The following is a 21,348-nucleotide window of genomic DNA, read 5'->3' as shown; positions in this document are numbered from 1 at the left end:
CACTCTCAGGGCCACTCGGTGATCCCGTACTTAGACGATCTCCTAGTCAAGGCACCCTCCCGGGTGGCATGTCAACACAGTCTGACCGTGGCTCTGGAGACTCTCCAGAGGTTCGGGTGGATCATCAATTTCCCAAAGTCAAAATTGACTCCGACCCAATCACTGACTTACCTCGGGATGGAGTTTCATACTCTCTCAGCGATAGTCAAGCTACCGCTGGACAAACAGCGTTCGCTGCAAACAGGGGTGCAATCTCTCCTTCGGGCCCAGTCACACCCCTTGAGGCGCCTCATGCACTTCCTGGGGAAGATGGTGGCAGCAATGGAGGCAGTTCCCTTTGCGCAGTTTTATCTGCGTCCACTCCAATGGGACATTCTCCGCAAATGGGACAAGAGGTCGACGTCCTTAGACAGGAACGTCTCCCTTTCTCTGGCAGCCAAGACCTCTCTTCAGTGGTGGCTTCTTCCCACTTCTCTGTCGAAGGGAAAATCTTTCCTGCCCCCATCCTGGGCTGTGGTCACGACGGACGCGAGTCTGTCAGGGTGGGGAGCGGTTTTTCTCCACCACAAGGCTCAGGGAACCTGGACTCCGACGGAGTCCTCCCTTCAGATCAATGTTCTGGAGATAAGGGCAGTGTATCTAGCCCTAAAAGCGTTCCATCGGTGGCTGGAGGGCAGGCAGATCCGCATACAGTCGGACAACGCCACGGCGGTCGCGTACATCAACCACCAGGGCGGCACTCGCAGTCGTCAAGCCTTCCAAGAAGTTCGGCGGATTCTGCTGTGGGCGGAGGCCACAGCCTCCACCATCTCCGCGGTTCACATCCCGGGCGTAGAAAACTGGGAAGCAGACTTTCTCAGTCGCCAGGGCATGGACGCAGGGGAATGGTCTCTTCACCCGGACGTGTTTCAAGAGATCTGTTGCCGCTGGGGAACGCCGGACGTCGATCTCATGGCGTCCCGGCACAACAACAAAGTCCCGGCATTCATGGCACGGTCTCAGGATCACAGAGCTCTGGCGGCGGACGCCTTAGTTCAGGATTGGTCGCAGTTTCGACTGCCTTATGTCTTCCCTCCTCTGGCAATGCTGCCCAGAGTGTTGCGCAAGATCAGGTCCGACTGCCGCCGCGCCATCCTCGTCGCTCCAGACTGGCCGAGGAGGTCGTGGTACCCGGACCTGTGGCACCTCACGGTGGGTCAACCGTGGGCGCTCCCAGACCGACCAGACTTGCTGTCTCAAGGGCCATTTTTCCATCTGAATTCTGCGGCCCTCAACCTGACTGTGTGGCCATTGAGTCCTGGCTCCTAGCGTCCTCAGGGTTATCTCAAGAGGTCATTGCCACTATGAGACAGGCCAGGAAACCAACGTCAGCCAAGATCTATCACAGGGCTTGGAGGATCTTCTTAGCCTGGTGCTCTGATAAGGGGTTTACCCCCTGGCCGTTTGCCTTACCCACGTTTCTTTCCTTCCTTCAATCCGGAATGGACAAGGGTTTGTCTCTCGGCTCTCTCAAGGGACAAGTATCGGCGCTTTCCGTGTTTTTTCAAAAGCGTCTAGCCAGGCTTCCGTAGGTCCGCACGTTCCTGCAGGGAGTTTGCCACATAGTCCCACCTTACAAGCGGCCGCTGGAACCCTGGGATCTTAACAGGGTTCTACGGGCTCTTCAGAAACCACCTTTTGAGCCGCTGCGGGATGTCTCTCTATCACGTCTTTCGCAGAAGGTGGCATTTCTAGTGGCAGTTACGTCACTCCGAAGAGTGTCAGAGCTTGCAGCGCTGTCATGCAAAGCCCCCTTCCTGGTATTTCACCAAGATAAGGTGGTTCTGCGTCCGGTCCCGGACTTTCTCCCCAAGGTGGTGTCCCCTTTTCATCTCAATCAGGATATCTCCTTACCTTCATTTTGCCCTCATCCAATTCACCAATGTGAAAAGGATTTGCATTTGTTAGATCTAGTGAGAGCACTCCGGATCTACGTGTCTCGCACGGCGCCACTGCGCCATTCTGATGCACTCTTTGTCCTTGTCGCTGGCCAGCGTAAGGGGTCGCAGGCTTCCAAGTCAACCTTGGCTCGGTGGATTCAAGGAACCGATTTTTGAAGCCTACCGTTCTTCTGGGCTTCCGATTCCTTCAGGGCTGAAAGCCCATTCTACCAGAGCCGTGGGTGCGTCCTGGGCATTGCGGCACCGGGCGACGACTCAGCAGGTGTGTCAGGCAGCTACCTGGTCTAGTCTGCACACTTTCACGAAACACTATCAGGTGCATACCTATGCTTCGGCAGATGCCAGTCTAGGTAGGCAGGTCCTTCAGGCGGCGGTGGCCCACCTGTAAGAGGAGGGCCGTTGTCGGCTCTTTTTATCGGGGTATTCTTTTACCCACCCAGGGACTGCTTTTGGACGTCCCAATTGTCTGGGTCTCCCAATGGAGCGACAAAGAAGAAGGGAATTTTGTTTACTTACCGTAAATTCCTTTTCTTCTAGCTCCTATTGGGAGACCCAGCACCCGCCCCTGTTCCCTTCGGGCTGTTTGTTCTTTTGTGTACACATGTTGTTCATGTTGAATTGTTCTTTTGGTTCATGGTTTTCAGTTCTCCGAACATCCTTCGGATTGAATTTACCTTAGACCAATTTATAAGTTTCCTCCTTCCTGCTTTTGCACCAAAACTGAGGAGCCCGTGATGCACGGGGGTGTGTATAGGCAGAGGGGAGGGGTTACACTTTTTAAAGTGTAATACTTTGTGTGGCCTCCGGAGGCAGAAGCTATACACCCAATTGTCTGGGTCTCCCAATAGGAGCTAGAAGAAAAGGAATTTACGGTAAGTAAACAAAATTCCCTTCTTTGCCACTTACATAGTGTATTACATAGTGTTATATATAACACTATGTAATACACTATGTAAGTGGCAAAAAACAGTTTTCAACAAAAACATAGTAAATAATAACATTTAGTATAATGCTCATATTTAAGTGAAAAATATATTGTAGTGCAACATCAGACATTTAATAATTTTTAGGATACAATAATCAAGATATTTAGATAGAACATAAAATATATTTATTGGAATACAACTTAAGAACACAACTAATAAATTGTAAATATGATTATATATATATATACACACACAATATATATATGTAATCTACTGTATATTACATAATGTATTACATATTTACAATTTATGACCGGTTTTTGTGTTCTAAAGTTGTATTCCAATAAATTATATTTTATGTTCTATCCAAATATCTTGATTATTGTATCATAACAATTATTAAATGCCTGATGATCACATACACATGTTAATGTACTACAATACATTTTTCACTTAACTATAAGCAACATATGTAGGAGTCGGAGTCGTGGAGTCTGAGTCGGTGCAAGGGAAATTGTGGAGTCTGAGTCGAAGGTTTGGCTTACCGACTCCACAGCTCTGGTGTAAGCGGTGATCATCCAGAATAAGGAGGTGGTGGAGGTCCAGGACTCCTGGCAGGGCGGGCTAGGTGACCACAAGCCAAAGCTGCTGAAAAAGATCACATTTGGAATCTGCTGTAGACAATAGTGGCAAATATTTGTCTGCATGGTTTTCTTGGTCTCTTCATTAGGGGGGACACAGGATACCATGGGTGTACGCTGCTGCCACAATTTTTGTCACCATAGTTTTATGCACAAGCAACTTTTGTGTTTGTGGGGACCAAGTGTTTTACTAGGATGCTCAGCTTGTCCCCACACAGGAATTGTATTTGTACATTAAGAGACAAGCAGAGGAGCCTTAAAGGGAATCTGTCACCAGGTTTTTGCTCCCCCATCTGAGAGCAGCATAATGTAGAGACCGAGACCCTTATTGCAGTGATGTGTCACTTACTGAGCTGTTTGCTGTCATTTTGATAAAATCAATGTTTTCTTTGCTGCAGATCTAGCAGTTATACAGAACTCATGAATATGCTGGAATACCTGCAGCATGCCAAGTAGTCCTGTAATGATAATCTACTGCTGATTAAACAGTGATTTTATCAAAACTACACTAAGCAGCCCCATAAGTGACACATCGCTGGAATCGGGGTCTCTGCCCCTACGTTATGCTGCTCTGAAGTTAGATGGCAAAAACCTGGTGATAGATTCCCTTTAAGGGATTGTCTAGCTATTGGGAGCACTGAAATTCATGTGTTTGGGGCTAAAAAAAAATCATAAGAGCTCAGGAAAAGAGAGATAAGTGTTAGACGCTATTCATATGCTAATATCCTCTTCAGAAAGAAGAGGACTTGATCTCTGGTGCCACCTAATAGATGTAGCAATGCTAAAAGTCAACATTAACACTTTGAGTCTTGCCACATGACTTAGGATTGCTCTGAGGAGGGGCAACATCACAAAACACGAGTCTGCAAATGGAGTTTCTGGTTTGGCTTCTTATCCTAAGTCATGTGGCAAGGCTTGTTAAAGGGTTAATATTGACTGTTAGGCTACGTACACACACAAGGTAAGTATTTGAGTTTTTCACCTCATCATTTTGGCCTATAAAGACTCAGTTGAATCAAAGGAAAAGTATAAGGCTGTGTGCACACGTTGCGTTTTTTACCGCGGAAACGCTGCGTTTAGAACCGCAGCGTTTCAGTGGCAAATTGCATGCGTTCAGCTTTCGCAGCAAAGTGTATGAGAAAGCCGAAAAATCAGTGCACACGCTGCGTTTCTAAACGCAGCGTTTTGAATGCCAAAAATCGGTGCGGAAAGAAAAGCAGCATGTCACTTCTTTTGTGCGTTGTGGCTGCGTTCTCTCCCCCATTGAATCAATGATGCGGGTCAGACCCCAGCTACAACGCAGTGAGCTGCTTTTTTGTTGCGGTCCGCGGGCTTTATCGGCATGCCAGAACGCAGGCATTTACCTGGAAGTGAGGTCAAGAGGTTTCCTGTTGACCTCACTTCCTGGCAAAGTTCAGGAAAGCCCCCGGTGTCGCCAAAGTGCCCGCCCCTCCCGAAAATCCAACATGGCCGCGCGCACAGTAGCGCACCGGCCGCCCTACTCCTCTGTTTCTGTCGCATGTGCAATAACACATGCGACAGAAAACTGCTCCCCAGGCCCCGGTCACCCCCTATTCCCCCCGGTGTCCCCCCGGTAACCCCCGTACCTGTCACAGCGCTGATCCCCCGCGGCCCCCTCCTCCTTCACAGCAGACGCCGACCGGTCACATGTGCCGAGCAGCTGACAGCTTCCTGTGTTCAGTGTGAGCTGCGCTGGCTGCTGCTGCTCGGCACTGTGCAGCTGTGACCCAGGGAGAGTGGGTGCAGATTCTTTGCACCCACTCTCCTCAAATGGAGTGTCTGCACTACTAGAAAATGGGGGACACGTTCCCTGAGCGTGCCCCCCATATTCTAGAAGGTCCAGAAGTGACGTGGGACGTTAAAAATGGATACTGCGGACCCAATTTTTTTTCTTTTCAATAAATTGGTTAAAGAGGGAATGTTTTTGGGGAGTGTTTTTTCAAATAAATTTTTTTTTGGTTGTCAATTTTTTTTGCTATTACTGTCAATTAGTTAGGTCTGGTATCAAACAGACGCCGTGACATCACTAATTGCTGGGCTTGATGCCAGGTGACATTACACATCTGGTATCAACCCCATAAATTACCCCGTTTGCCACCGCACCAGGGCGCGGGATGAGTTGGGGCGAAGCGCCAGGATTGGCGCATCTAATGGATGCGCCACTTCTGGGGCGGCTGTGACCTGCTATTGTTAGGCTGGGAAGAGTCCAATAACCATGGCTCTTCCCACCCTGAGAATACCAGACCCCAGCTGTCAGCTTCACCTTGGCTGGTGATCTAATTTGGGGGGACCCCACGTGTTATTTATAAATAAAAAAAAAACAACAGCTTGGGGAGCCCTCCAAATTGATCACCAGACAAGATGAAGCTGTCAGCTGTGGTTTGCAGGCTACAGCTGTCTGCTTTACCCTGACTGGCTATCAAAAATAGGGGGGACCCCACGTCATTTATTTTAATTTTTTTTTTGGGCTAAATACATGGCTAGGCACCCTTTAGTGCCACATGAAAGGCACTAAAGGGCGCCAGCTTAGAATATGCAGGGGGTGGGACGTTATATATATGTTTGACATCCATTGACACATTTTAGGCTGTGTGCCCACAATCAGGGTTTGCAGCGTTATGGGCGCAGAGTGTTTTCCCTGTGTCGATAGCGCTGCGTTGTACAGTAGAAGCACAGTGGAAGGAATTTTAGAAATCCCGTGCCCACTGTGCTTCTTTTCTCCGCAGCATAAACTGACCTGTGGTGCAGCTTCCGAAGCCTCAGCAAGTAAATTTATGCTGCGGAGACAAGAGTGTTCTCTGCAGGTAGCATAGAGCTCCACAGCAGCCTGAACCCAAATCGTGGGCATGGGCAGCTGCGTTCTCCCGTGGACAACACTCACATCTCTGCAGGAAGGCTGTCACTGTGTACTGGATGTACTGTGGCACGGTCACTGGATCATGTGGTCAAAAACGCACCTGAAGAAAACACATGAAAAACGCACGAAAAACGCATGCGTTTTTTATGCGTTTTTCCCAAAACGCATTGTTTACAATTCTCCCCTCTGTCAGAGGGTGCGTTTTTTTCCGCGCTGAAAAAAACGCAACGTGTGCACATAGCCTAATAGAAACACGCGCACCACTGCTGCATTTATCACCTATTCCTGGTTTTGACTAGCAGATATTGCGGGAGAAAAGAGACCTCACGAAATACTCAACAGGTGCACACGGCCTTAGGATTGCTTCATGCAATAGGTAGTACCAGAAATCAAGTAAGTTTCCTTCTGAAGAGGCTATTTACATATTTAATTTCCCAGAGGAGCGTTGCATGGCCTATGAGTCTCCTTACACCAGCTTGACAATCTCCAAAAGGAGAACTGTTCCCCCTTAAAGGGAATATGTTATAAGGTTTTTGCCACCTAATCTGAGATCAGCATAATGTAGGTACCGAGACCTCGATTCCAGTGATGTGACTTACTGGGCTGCATAGTGTAGTTTTGATAACATCACTGTTTAAACAGCAGTATATTATCATTAGAAAACGACATTGTGTGCTGCCAGGTAATCCTGCATATTCATGAGCTCTGTATAACTGCTAGATCTGCAGCAGAGAAAACAAAAACATTTATCAAAATTACAGCAAACAGCTCAGTAAGTGACACATCGCTGGAATCAATTCTCTACAGATGGGGGAGCAGAAACCTGGTGACAGATTCCCTTTAGGCCCCCTTCACACGTCCGTGAAACACGTGCGTGTTTGGTCAGTTTCCGTATGTACCGGAGACACGGACACACGTGCTCCAATGTTATTTAATGTTTGTAGTTACACGTGCGTTATTCTGTACGATGCGTGTGTCCGTGTGCGTGAAACATATGTGTATCCGTATAGCACAGATGCATGTCCATTTTCTGCACGGAACACGCACACACGCACCCAATGAAAGTCTATGGGTCCGTGAGCACACGTACGTTTGTGCTTTTTTCTAGCGATGACGGTTTTGTTTTGTTTTTTTTCTGTGTATGTCAGTCAATCTCCCTCAGTCCGTCCGTCGGTCTCTCTCTCTGTCTGTCGGTCGGTATCTTTGTCTTGTCTGTCCCTCTCTGTCTGTCGGTCAGTCTCCCCCCTCTCTCTCATACTTACCGTTCCCCGATCTCCGGCGCGGTGCTGCACAGCTGTTAAAAAAAAAAACAAACTCCGGCGGCTTTTACTATTTTGAAAAAGCCGGCCGCTCAAGAATCAATCTAGTATTCCCTGCTTTCCCCGCCTACCGGCGCCTATGATTGGTTGCAGTGAGACACGCCCCCACGCTGAGGGACCGCTGTCTCCCTGCAACCAATCACAGCAGCTGGTGGGCGGGTCTATACTGTGCAGTAAAATAAATAATTAGATTATTAAAAAAAACAGCGTGCGGTCCCCCCCCCCCCCCCCAATTTTTATACCAGCCAAGATAAAGCCACACGGCAGAAGGCTGGTATTCTCAGGATGGGGAGCCCCACGTTATGGGGAGCCCTCCAGCCTAACAATATCAGCCAACAGCCGCCCAGAATTGCCGCATACATTAGATGTGACAGTTCTGGGACTCTACCCGGCTCTTCCCGATTTGTCCTAGTGCGTTGGCAAACTGGGTAATAAGGAGTTAATGGCAGCAACCCATAGCTGCCACTAAGTCCTAGATTAATCATTGCAGACGTCTGAGACACCCCCAATGATTCACCTGTAATTTAAAGTTAATAAACACACACAGTGAAAAAATCCTTTATTTGCAATAATAAACACTAACAAATACCCTCGTTCACCACTTTATTAAGCCCCAAAAACCCATCCATGTCCGGCGTAATCCACAGAGGTCCCGCGTCGCTTCCAGCTCTGCTACATGAAGCTGTCAGGAGCTGCAGAAGAACACCGCCGCTCCTGTCAGCTCCACGCAGCAGCTGTGGTGAGTAGCGCGATCAGCGATAACGTCACTCAGGTTACTCGCGGCCACCGCTGGAGCCTCCAGCTGTGACAGCAAGTCGCCCGAGTGACAGTGATGAAGTCACAGGTGAGTTGCGGTCTCGGTTGGAGGATCCATCTAGCCGCGGGTAACCTGAGTGACGACCGCGCTAATCTCACTGCTCACTTCAGTGACTCAGGGGATTAGTGGTCACCGGTGAGTTCTTCACGGGTGACCGCTAATCAGGATGCGACACCCAGATAGAGCCGCGATATGACAATGAAGTCGGGTGAAGTTCACCAGAGTTCATTCTCATTGCGCAACTCTGTCTGCTGTCAGCCAACATGTATCAACGTCAACGACATTGTGCATCACACACGGAACATTTCACACGGGCAACACACGGACATGTCACTTACGTATCTCACGCACACATGGACATTCCACAATCACACACGGCTAGCATACGCCATTCACACGAATGCCACACGTACCATAAAAACGGATCACGGACCCGAAAAACGGAACGTAACACGTGCGTGTTTTTCACGGACATGTGAAGGGGGCCTTAAACTGTGCTTTCTAGTTATCAGTTAACTCAATCTGCAGACTTTAAGCTATACGGCTATAGAAGGCAAATGGTGCAAAAATACCAATTTGTGCTTTTGCATACTTTTCACATCTAATCGTAGTCTCTACCATATAGGTAAACAGTAATAATGCTTTCAGTTTCAGCTCTCTATTATTTTCTCTGTGTTAGGTGCAAACTGTTTAGTCCAGGACGCTGTAACTGCCAGTCTAAAGAAAACGATCCCAAAAAAGCCAGTGATCAACTCTGCTATAAAGAGACCAGGTGAGCTGACATTGCAGGCATATGTTTACACCACACGTTAAAAAACAACAGAAAACCACTTAAAGGGAACCAAACATCAGGCTTTTGGTATATAAGGTGCAGCCAGTGCAGTGCTGCACTATCAGGCACAGGCTGTACATACCATTAGTGGGCAGCTCGGAGGTTTAGGCTGTGAAATCCATGTTTGGGAAGTTTAAAAATTCATCCACTTTTTGACTGACCGTAGCACCTCTGCTGATAATATCCGGGCAATTTCTCCTGCACGCACTGATACCTTATATGGGGTCAAAAACTGCAATTTGGGCACACGGCCGGGCTCTGAAAGGAAAGAGCGCTATTTTATTTTTGGTGCGTAAATTCATCTGGAATAGATTGTGAATGCCATGTCACAAATAGTGGGGAAAGACTTTGGTGCGTCTGTGCTGGGAGTTAATGCAACACACATTGTGTGATGGATTTGTTAGTGGCATGGCGTTGGAAATATTTGGGGACCACCTGTGGTGTGGGGAGTTAAGGCCCCGTCACACGCAACAACGTATCTAACGATATATCGCCGAGGTCACAGATTCCGTGACACACATCCGGCATAGTTATCGACGTTGTTGCGTGTGAAACCAACGAACAACTGTTAACGATGGAAAATACTCACCTTATCGTCCATCGTTGACACGTCGTTCATTTTCAAAAAATCGTTGATTGTTGAGGTCACAGGTTGTTCGTTCCCGAGGCAGCACACATCGCTACATGTGACACCTCGGGAACGACGAACTGCAGCTTACCTGCGGTCGCCGGCAATGAGGAAGGAAGGAGGTGGGCGGGATGTTTAATTGGGCGGTCGCTTAGTGACATCGCTGTGACGCCGCACGAACCAACCCCTTAGAAAGGAGGCGGTTCGCCGGCTACAGCGACGACGCTAGGCAGGTAAGTCCGTGTGATGGCGCCTAACGATATTGTGCGCCACAGGCAGCGATTTGCCTGTGACGCACAAACGACAGGGGCGGGTACACTCGCTAGAGATATCGCTGCGTGTGATGGGGCCTTTAGGCAGGACAATTGGACCAAAGGAAGCAACACAGGTGAAATGTTAGGAACAAAAGTAAAAGGGAGCGGCATGGCAAGCAATGGAGATGACTGAGCAGTCATGTAAAGCAGCACTAAAGGCTCTAAGGATCAACATGATCTAAGTATACTAATTATAACTGGGTATTGGTTGGGGTTAGGATGAGCTGTGTTAATTGTTAATAAACCTTTTCTCATGCGTGGAGCGTACCAGATATACTATGTAGGCGACAAATTGTCTGTTAATAGTAGGATGGAGTGGAGAGTACGGGCCCTATATCGGGTACAGAACAGATGAGTGATGTTATGATGTAGAAGGTGTGACTCACGTAGGCTCCAGCTTGAACGCTAGAAGACCAAGTGTGTGGCCAAGGATCAAGGGGAGCCACTGATCCTCCTTGAAGATGCAAACTTGGCAGAGGCAACTTGTCCTAAGTTCAGTATGATGCTCAGGACGCTGCGCACACAGGGTAAAGCATCTACTTTCTGAGTTTACTTAGGAAAGTGTCTTCAATAAGAACTTAGTGAAAGTGTGCCATAAGCGCAGGAGTAGATTAAGGCATTTCTGTAGCAAGTGAACATCACAACTGGCAACATTAGGTAACTTTGAAGAAACATCACTGCAAGATCTGTAAGAAAAGCCCCACTTATCAATAAGTCCATTTTTTGTTAGAAAAGTGAAGTGGAGAGGAATGAGTAGTCTTGAGATGGAGGGGGTATAATCGGGTCACGTGGTTTGGAGTGCGGGCGACCGGAGTGAGACAGAGTGCTGCATGTGACACAGGACTGAGCTCCCGGCTGCCATTTCACTCCACTTTTTTTTTTAATAGAAGGCCCCCCGATGATCAGTACCTCCCTGCTCCGTGACGTTCATCCACCCTACAATGTTAGTCTCCCTATCTCATCAGTCTAAGGCCAAGTTCACACAGTCATGTTTTTGATCCAAGTGCTATTTTTGAAAAAAAAAGTGCCAGCACTTTTGTTATTTAGTCTAGCTTTTCGGTCATGTACCAAATCTGCTCTTGAAAAGTCACACCATGCAGTAGTTTTTTCAGCATGTTCTTATATTTATTATTATAGCGCCATTTATTCCATGGCGCTTTACATGTGAAAGGGGTACACATAATAGGGACAAGTACAATAATCATAAACAATACAAGGTACAGACAGGTATGGGAGGATAGAGGTCCCTGTCCACGAGGGCTCACAATCTACAAGGGATGGGTGAGGATACAGTAGGCGAGGGTAGAGCTGGTCGTGCGGTGCTGTATCAGACTGAGGGTTACGGCAGGTTGTAGGCTTGTCGGAAGAGGAGGGTCTTCAGGTTCCTTTTGAAGCTTGTCAAGGTAGGCGAGAGTCTGATATGTTGTGGCAGAGCATTCCAGAGTATGGGGGAGGCACGGGAGAAATCTTGGATGCGATTGTGGGAAGAGGAAATGAGAGGGGAGCAGAGGAGAAGATCTTGTGAGGATCGAAGGTTGACTCGCCAATCAAGTGTATGGGGGCACAAAAAAAAAAATCAGATGCCTTAAGGATCAACCATGTAGCATCTGATTGTTCCAAATACAGTGCAAATCTTTATCATAAGAAACTGTATTTGGCCTTGTATGTTTTAATAACTTTTGATATATAAAATTGATTATTATACAGATCCCACATGCATGCCTACCATATGGCTGCCATTTTTACTGGGGAGAACTTGGATGATTTTTCTTTTATATGCTCATATGAACGTGTGCCAACCAAGATAATGTTCAATGCTTTCTTATATCATTTTCATAGTGCCAAATCAGCTGATGAGTGAGAGTCAGGTGTCGTTGACCTTCCTAGACTGGCTGGCCAGTGTGACCGAGCGGATCCATCAGACCATGCATTTCCAATTTGATGGTAAGTAATATGCATATGGGTAGAAATGTGTTGAGTCCATTTCTCATTGGTGAGTGTGGGCATAATAATTAAGCTACAGGAACGTATAAGGCCAGTTTAGAAGACTGTTTTACAGATATTTTGGTCACAGCTTAGTGAATGCCAAGGTATTCTATGAAGTGTAGTCTATAGACCATATATAGTACACTAATCTGGAAGAACTAAGAGCAGTACCATATAAGTGATGCTACACTGGGTATACGTGTATCGCAAACCCCTATTAATATGCCATGTTTTTGTCATCAAAACCCATCATAATTCTAAAACTGTGATAATCTATCATTGAACCCGTTCTTTAGTTGATTTGGAGTGCTTAGGGCCAGTGTTGTTCTGAAAGGTGAAATTCATCTTTAACTTTTTATCAGAGGCCTGAAGGTTTTGTTGCAAAGTTTGATATCTGGAATTTTCTCTGACGCCTCATTGGGGGACACAGGACCATGGGTGTTATGCTGCCTATCCATAGGAGGACACTAAGTAGATGCAAAAGCATAGCTCCTCCTCTGCAGTATACACCCCCTGGCCGGGCCAGGCAGCCTCCGTTTTAGCTTAGTGTCTGTAGGAGGCACTTCCTTTCAAGGTTTGTTATTTTTTGAGGGCGACGGTTTCCTTTTGGGACCGATCTCCCACTACCATCAACGGGCGGGAACGTGGAGTGTCGCCTCCACGTACCCCCTCCTGCGACGCTGGATCCTGGGCTGGACGACGGGTCCCACAGACGCCGATTTTCCAGAGCCCAGGGCAGAGGCACAATTCCTCAGCTGCTCTTTGCAGGCTCTGAGATGAACATGGCACCTGTGTGACCGGACACAGCAAGCTGACTGTGCTATTTTTACTGCCTGGACTGAAGCAGTGTTTAAGGTGAGATCCCCCCTGACTGGTTTCCCAGACAAAGGGAGAAAAGACGGTGCAGGGAAGGCTCCCAGGACTGCTGAATTTACAGTATTTATTATGAGAGAGTCCCTTGCTGATTGTTAGGAGGAGAGCCCCAGGGATCTTGAACACATAGTGTTAACTTTTCTCTAGCTTGCTGGCTGGAGGAGGGGGAAGTCCCTTGCTGTTTGCAGAAAGTCCTGCACACATAATTTACGGGTGGCAGGGGGAGGGCCCAGAACTCAGGAACTCACCCTGTTTATTTGCTCTGTTTATTTGCTCTAGCAGAAAAGCCAACAGAGATAACCACCAGTGACAAGCTGTGTGCTGACTGGAGGGAGAGGGAGGAAACCTGTCAGAAGATCTCTTCCCGCCGTTTTTTACTACCCACAGCAGGGGGGGGCACACTGACTTCTTCCTCGCGCTCTTTTAGCGCTAAGCCCCGCCCCCCGCGGCCGCGATAAGCCCCGCCCCCCAGGAAAGCGTGCGAAGATCTCCACAGAGCTTACTCCTTCCTGAGGACGCAGGGCCATCGGCTGATTCTGGTGAGTTACTTGCTTCACTTGCAGCTCTGCTGAGCGTTGCTCCCCCTCCTGGCATTCCTATTAGGAACATGCAGAATTCTAAGGGCACTAAGAGTGCTAAGGTCCACATAGTCTATTATTCAGCCTGCACTGCCTGCCACGCTGAGCTACCAGGAAAACACACCTCTTCTCTCTGTGAGTCCTGTGCCCCTATAGCCCCCCAAGACCCCCCCTGCCACCACCGCCGCAACCGTCAGCCCAGAGCCTAGGGCTCCCAGCCCACCGGAATGGGCACAGTTTCTGTCCCAATCCATGGAAAAACTGTCACAGAACCTTGTGCTGGCTATGCAATGTCGTCCTCCACACCCTTCTGGGCCCCTGGACGGGAACGCAGCCTGAGGATACCCCTATGGAGGATCCTTCTGAGGTAATCCGGGCACATGCTTCACCGGTTGCAGGGATCAGGAAAAGAGCACACGGCCGGGTGTCTCCAGCACTCTCTCATGGCCCCCATGGCTCTCCCTCGGGAGCACACAGGGCAGGCTCTCCCACACGCTCCACGGCTTCTGAAGAGTTGGAGGAGGGAGAATGCTGTTTGTACCTTGGTTTCATCCTCCCCAGATGATCAAACTGCAATAGACTCCCTTATAGCAGCAATCAACCAAACTCTGTATGTGGAGGATCCCCCATCCACTACCACTGACCATGCAGTCTCCTTTAAGAGGGCAAGGAAACCCCAAAAGGTTTTCGGTGATCACCCAGAGTTTCAGGATATCCTCACAAAGCAAAGGGAGAAGCCTGACAGGCGCTTCGGTAACCGAAAACTGATGGAGTCCCGGTACCCTTTTGCCTCACCTGCCCCTAAGGGCTGGGCCGATCCGCCCTCGGTTGACCCCCCGGTCTCCCGCATTACCACAAAGACGCTCCTGTCTTTACCCGATGGTTCCTCCTTCAAGGACCCGACAGACAGACAGGTGGAGCACCTCGCCCGCTCTGCTTTTTGAGGCTGCGGGTTCCTCCCTCTCCCCCTCCTTTGCCTCTGTGTGGGTCGCAAAGGCGATCTCGGTCTGGGCAGAATCCCTTAACACTTCGCTTGAGGAATCCCAGTTCACTCATACCTTCACATAGGTAACAGCTCAAATTGCCGCTGCGGCGGAGTACCTCATGCAGGCCTCCATGGATGCTGCTACCTGCGCAGCGTTTGCCGCCTCAAATACCATAGCCATCCGTAGAGCTCTCTGGCTCCGAAAATGGCGAGCGGACTCTGCCTCCAAGAAGTCTCTCATGGGCCTTTCCTTTTTTCCAGACCGATTGTTTGGTCAACGTCTGGACAAGCTCATTTGTGACGCCACGGGAGGAAAGAGTACCTCCCTCCCCCAGCTGAAGTCCAGGATGTCCTTCACCAGACGTCCATAGTTCTCGTTCCGCTCCTTTCGGAACTCATTTGGTTGGTCAACATCCCGTGCTGTCCCCGCCACCAGCCTCGGACTACGCAGGGACCGACCTTCTCAGCTCTCCCCGAAACCCACTTCGTCATGGCAGCCTAGACCGAAACAGTCCAGGACTAGGGAGACTCGGCCACGACGTTTTCCCCTCTCATGACTCCTTCGGCGCCCCAGAAGACACACTCCTTGTAGGAGGTCGACCACGGCTCTTTCAACACATCTGGGCTGCCGCCTCAGACGACAAATGGGTGCGAGACTTTGTGTCTTCCGGTTACCACATAGAATTTCGGACCCGACCCCCGAGTCTGTTCTTTCTCTCAAACCCCCCCAAAGACTCGAAATTGACGCGAAGCTTTTTTCTCAGCAATCCACTCGCTCCAAACAGCAGGAGTGATAATACCTGTCCCAGACGACAAGAAGTTCGAGGGTTTTTATTCCAACCTCTTTGTGGTCCCCAAAAAGGATGGGTCAGTTCGACCCATCCTGGACCTCAAACACATAAACAAACATGTGCACGTACGGAGATTCAGAATGGAGTCCCTAAGGTCCATTATTGCATCCATGGTCGAAGGGGAATTCCTCGCCTCCATAGACATCAAGGACGCGTACCTGCACATACTCATCGCCCCAGATCACCAAAAGTTCCTCCGCTTCGCAGTTCAGGACTCCCACTTTCAATTCGTAGCTCTACCCTTCGGCCTTGCCACCGCACCAAGGGTCTTCACCAAAGTCATGACGGCCGCCATGAGCGTCCTTCACCCCAGGGGAGTAGTCGTTCTCCCTTACTTGGACGACCTCCTCATCAAGGCCCCCTCCTTCCGCGACTGCTCAACCAGCGTACAGATCACTGTGGACACCCTATCCCGCTTAGGGTGGCTAGGGAATCTAGACAAATCATCCCCGATCCCATCACGATCCATCACCTTCCTGGGCATGTCCCTGGACACCCGTCTGGGCTTGATCTTTCTCCCTCAGGACAAGGCGATCGCTCTTCAACGAGCGGTACGCTGCCTTCTACGTCCTCCGTCTCACTCCATTCGATTCAGCATGAAAGTGCTCGGCAGGATGGTGGCGGCTATGGAAGCAGTACCCTTTGCTCAACTGCACCTCCGCCCACTGCAGCTAGCCCTTCTAGCAGCCTGGGACAAGAGCCCCTTCTCCCTGGACAGACTTCTTCACCTGACGCCTTCAGTCAGGTACGCACTCCGCTGGTGGCTTCGGTCCTCATCCCTATCGAAGGGGAGATCTTTTCTCCCAGTGAAGTGGCTGGTCCTGACCACGGACGCCAGCCTCCTAGGCTGGGGAGCAGTGTACCGGCACCACACTGCTCAAGGAAGTTGGATGCCCCAGGAGTCTTCCGTACCCATAAACATCCTGGACCTCCGCGCGATCTTCCTCAGAGCGTTCTGCTCTCTGCTAGCGGGTCGTCAGATTTGAGTCCAATCGGACAATGCGACAGCTGTAGCCTATTTCAATCGGCAGGGGGGCACCCGCAGCAAAGCGGCTTATCTCGAGACCCACAAGATCCTCAGCTGGGCCGAATCGACGGGATCAGTGATATCAGCAGTACACATACCAGGGGTAGAGAACTGGGCAGCAGACTTTCTAAGTCGCCAAGACCTGGCCGCCAGAGAATGGTCTCTCCACCCAGATGTGTTTCTACATATCTGCACTCGCTGGGGCACACCAGACGTGGACCTAATGGCCTCAAGGTTGAATGCAAAGGTTCCCGCGTTCATAGCCAGGTCACGCGACCCGCAGTCCATCGGCGCGGATGCTCTAGTCTGCTCCTGGCACCACTTCCGCCTGCCTTACATGTTTCCACCTCTACCCCCGCTGCCGCGGGTAATCAGGAAGATCAAGGCAGAGGGAGTCCCGGTGATACTGAAAGCACCGGACTGGCCCAGGCGCGCCTGGTACGCCGAATTAGTACAAATGCTCACAGACGCACTGTGGCGCCTTCCAGACATCCCAGACATGCTGACGCAAGGGCCCATTTCCCATCAGAACTCCAGAGCCCTGAAGCTGACGGCATGGCCATTGAGACCTGGGTATTAACCCCTTCACGACCGCGGGCCGTAAAATTACGTTCCTGCGGTCATAACCTTACTGCCCGCGGTCTGCCGGCAGCATCATGCTGCGATCGGCACACATCTCAGCTGATTTTCACAGCTGAGATGTGTGCCTGCTAGGCACGAGCAGAATCGTTATCTGCTCGTGCCGTTTAACCCCTTATATGGCGCTGTCAATATGTGACAGCGCCATTATAAGCGCGATCGCGGTAAAATTTTACTTACCGCCCGATACCGGAAGTCACGTGACGCGATCACGTGACTCCCGATAGTTGTCATGGTAGCATAGGGTCATGTGATGACTCCTGTACTACACCTGACTTGCTTTCACTTTCGCTGTGCCAGCGGCACAGCTAAAGAGAAAGAGAGCGTATCTGCTGTTTAGAGCCTTGTAGCTGTGATCAGCAGATAGTGCAGAGCGATCGGAATGCTGATCGCAATAGCCCCCTAGGGGGACTAGTAAAATAAAAAAAAAAAAGTTAAAGTTTTAAAAAATTAAAAAAAAACCTAAAAGTTCAAATCACCCCCCATTCGCCCCATTGAAAATTAAAGGGTTAAAAAAATAAAAAATATACACACATTTGGTATCGCCACGTTCAGAAACGCCCGATCTATCAAAATATAAAATCAATTAATCTGATCAGTATGCGGCGTAGCGGCAAAAAAATTCCAAACGCTAAAACGACGTTTTTTTTGTCGCCACAACTTTTGCGCAAAATGCAATAAGAGGCGATCAAAACGTAGCATCTGTGCAAAAAAGGTACCGTTAAAAACGTCAGCTCGAGGCGCAAAAAATAAGCCGTCACTGAGCCATAGATCCCAAAAAATGAGAATGCTACGGGTCACGGAATATGGCGTAAAACGTGCGCCACTTTTTTCGGACAAACTTCCGATTTTTTTTAACCCCTTATATAAAAGTAAACCTATACATGTTTGGTGTCTACGAACTCGCACTGACCTGAGGCATCACACCCACACATCAGTTTTACCATATAGTTAACACAGTGAATAAAATATCTCAAAAACCATAGTGCTATTGCACTTTTTTTGCAATTTTTCTGCATTTGGAATTTTTTTGCCGTTTTCCAGTACACTATATGGTAAAACTGAGGGTTTCATTTAAAAGTACAGCTCGTTCCGCAAAAAATTAGCCCTCACATGACCATATTGACTGAAAAATAAAAAAGTTACGTCTCTCAGAAAAAGAATGGCGAAAATAAAACCGGAAAGCGAAAAATCGGCCGGTCGTGAAGGGGTTAACAAGAGCGGGATTCTCCCCCGCGGTTATTTCCACCATGATCAGTGCCCGAAAGCCTGCTTCATTCCGCATTTACCACCGTACGTGGAAAATCTTCCTTTCATGGTGCAGGAAAACTAATGTCCAGCCTATGCCTCTGGCCATCCCCAGAATTCTCGACTTTTTACAGTCTGGCTTGCAAGCGGGGTTGGCTCTCAGTTCCCTTAAAGGGCAGGTCTCAGCGCTCTCAATCTTCTACCAATGCCGCCTGGCTCAAAAACCGCAAGTCCAGACCTTCCACCAGGGCGTTTCCCATCTAGTTCCCCCGTACAAACGGCCGCTGGACCCATGGGACCTCAACCTCGTTCTGGACGGTCTCCAGAGGTCTCCCTTTGAACCCCTCAAGGAATCCTCCCTTGCTCTTCTGTCCTGGAAGGTAACATTTCTGGTGGCAATTACGTCCATCAGATGGGTTTTGGAGTTACCAGCACACTCTTGCCGCGAGCCTTTTCTGATCTTTCACCAGGACAAGGTGGTTCTGCGCCCCCTTCCGGATTTCCTTCCAAAGGTTCTTACCCTGTTTCATTTGAACGAGGACATTGTTCTGCCTTCCTTTTGTCCACACCCAGTTCATAGGGTGGAAAGGTCTCCGCATTCGTTAGACCTCGTCAGAGCTCTCAGATATTACATATCCAGGACAGCACCCTTTAGGAAAACGGACTCTTTGTTCGTCATTCCTGAGGGGCCTAAGAAGGGACAGGCAGCTTCAAAGGCGACTCTGGCTCGCTGGATTCGCTCTGCGATCCATGAAGTCTACCACTTGCAACTCAAGCCCATTCCTAGTGGGCTGCGGGCTCATTCCACGCGAGCAGTTGGCGCTTCGTGGGCCATTCAGCATCAGGCTTCAGTGGAACAGGTGTGTAAGGCTGTGACCTGGTCTAGCCTACATACGTTTTCAAAGCATTACAGAGTCCATACCCAGGTTTCAACTGAGGCAAATCTGGGTAGGAAAATTCTGCAAACGGCAGTAGAGCACCTCTCTCAGGCGCTCCAGGCTGTCTGGGACTGGTTCCTAGTCCTTGGGTTGTGTTGTCTTCTTTTATGTTTCCCACCCATGGACTGCTTTAGGACGTCCCATGGTCCTGTGTCCCCCAATGAGGCGTCAGAGAAAAACGGATTTTTGTGTACTCACTGTAAAATCATTTTCTCTTAGCCATCATTGGGGGACACAGCACCCACCCTGTTGCCCTGTTGGGCCTTAGTTCTCTCAGTACCTTATTTGGTTATGACTCTTCTTTTCTCATGTTCCTCTGTTGAGAAGTTTTTACTGTTTTTTTCTCCTACTGCTTGTGTACTAAAACTGAGGCTGCCTGGCCCGACCAGGGGGTGTATACTGCAGAGGAGGAGCTATGCTTTTGCATCTACTTAGTGTCCTCCTATGGATAGGCAGCATAACACCCATGGTCCTGTGTCCCCCAATGATGGCTAAGAGAAAACGATTTTACGGTGAGTACACAAAAATCCTTTTCTTCAGCGCTCTATTGGGAGACCCAGACGATTGGGGTATAGCTACTGCCCTCTGGAGGCCACACAAAGCACTACATTAAAAGTGCAAGGCCCCTCCCCCTCTGGCTATACCCCCCCGTGGTATCACGGGTTCTCCAGTTTTAGCTTTGTGTGCGAAGGAGGTCAGACATTCCATGCATAGCTCCACAGATTTTAGTCAGCAGTAGCTGCTGACTATTTCGGATGGAAGAAAAGAGGACACATATAGTGTTCCCAGCATGCTCCCTTCTCACCCCTGGATGGTGTTGTAAGGTTGAGGTACCTATTGCTGGTACAGGGCTGGAGCCTGACATGCTGTTTTCCTTCCACATCCCCTTGTAGGGCTCTGTGGAAGTGGGATCCTGCCGGCCTCTCAGCTCTGACGCCGGGCTCCCTCCACAGACCCATTAGAACCTGATGGAGACGGAGCAGGAGTACGATCAGGGACAGGCCCTGCATCATACAGGTACTCTGTGTCCCCGGCAGGCACAGACACACTCCGGGCTGGCTGGGTGTTGTAGTGCGCCGGGGACCGCAACGTGGAGTTGGTGTCCCTACAGATTACTGGGGGATTGTTTGTGTTTGGGAACGCAGCGCCGACCCCCTCTGGACCGGGCGGCGCTGCTGTGACTTGTGGTGCGCCGGGGATCCGCCGGCCGCGCTTTTACGGCGGCGGCGGTTATAAATTTAGTCCCCGGCTTTTTTGGGCCTAGGACGCCGGCAGCTCCGTTTCGTTCCCGCCCCCACCCTGTCACTCAGGGTAGGGGAGAGACGCTGTTCGCTAGCAGCGACGAGGGCTGGAGCCTGATTTACATGCTCCAGCCCTCTCACTTGGCACAGAGGGAAGCAGGCTTCCCGCTCTTGGCCAGGAACGCCCAGGGCCCGCCCCCCTTCCTCTCTCGAGACGCCGGCAGCCATTACATGCATGCCTGGCTGGAGGAAGGACGCAAGGCTCTGGGAGACCTGGACTAGGGGCTATCTGGCGACCACACACCCGCTTTTTAAGAGGGCGGTAAGCGATTTTTCTGTGCTGGTCCCTCTAGTGCCTCACTGTGTATCAGTGTACTGGGTACAGATATATAGATATTGTATTTCTTGCACTGTGAGGTGCGCTTCTGGCTGCATATCCCAGATCGCTCTGTGGAAGCAGCAACATGTCATCCTCAAAACGCAAGGCGGCCAAGGCAAAAAGGGCTGTGTATACTGCGTGCGCTGCATGTGGTGCTAATCTACCAGCAGGCTCCGATGACCCCCATTGTGTGCAATGCTCCGACCCGGTGCTGCTTCGCCAGCCGGAGTCAGGAGAGGTAGTCACCCAGGCTGAGACGCTTGTAAGTTCTGCCCCGGTGACAGGGACGGACTTTGCAGTTTTTGCAG

General features: G+C 49.8%; 1 protein-coding gene across 1 annotated transcript in view; it reads left to right on the top strand.

Moving 5' to 3' along the window:
• C4H2orf42 (chromosome 4 C2orf42 homolog) overlaps positions 1-21,348 on the top strand; it is an 82,326-nt gene that overhangs the window by 44,210 nt on the left and 16,768 nt on the right. The window contains exons 4-5 of the mRNA XM_075346151.1: positions 9,201-9,293; positions 12,135-12,239. Of these exons, the coding sequence (XP_075202266.1) occupies positions 9,201-9,293; positions 12,135-12,239 (198 nt within the window). The remainder of the gene's footprint in view (positions 1-9,200; positions 9,294-12,134; positions 12,240-21,348) is intronic.

Source organism: Anomaloglossus baeobatrachus, chromosome 4, assembly GCF_048569485.1.
Source record: "Anomaloglossus baeobatrachus isolate aAnoBae1 chromosome 4, aAnoBae1.hap1, whole genome shotgun sequence".
NCBI lineage: Eukaryota > Metazoa > Chordata > Amphibia > Anura > Aromobatidae > Anomaloglossus > Anomaloglossus baeobatrachus.
The sequence above is the reverse complement of the archived record's forward strand: the minus strand, read 5'-3'. Positions and strand labels throughout refer to the sequence as shown.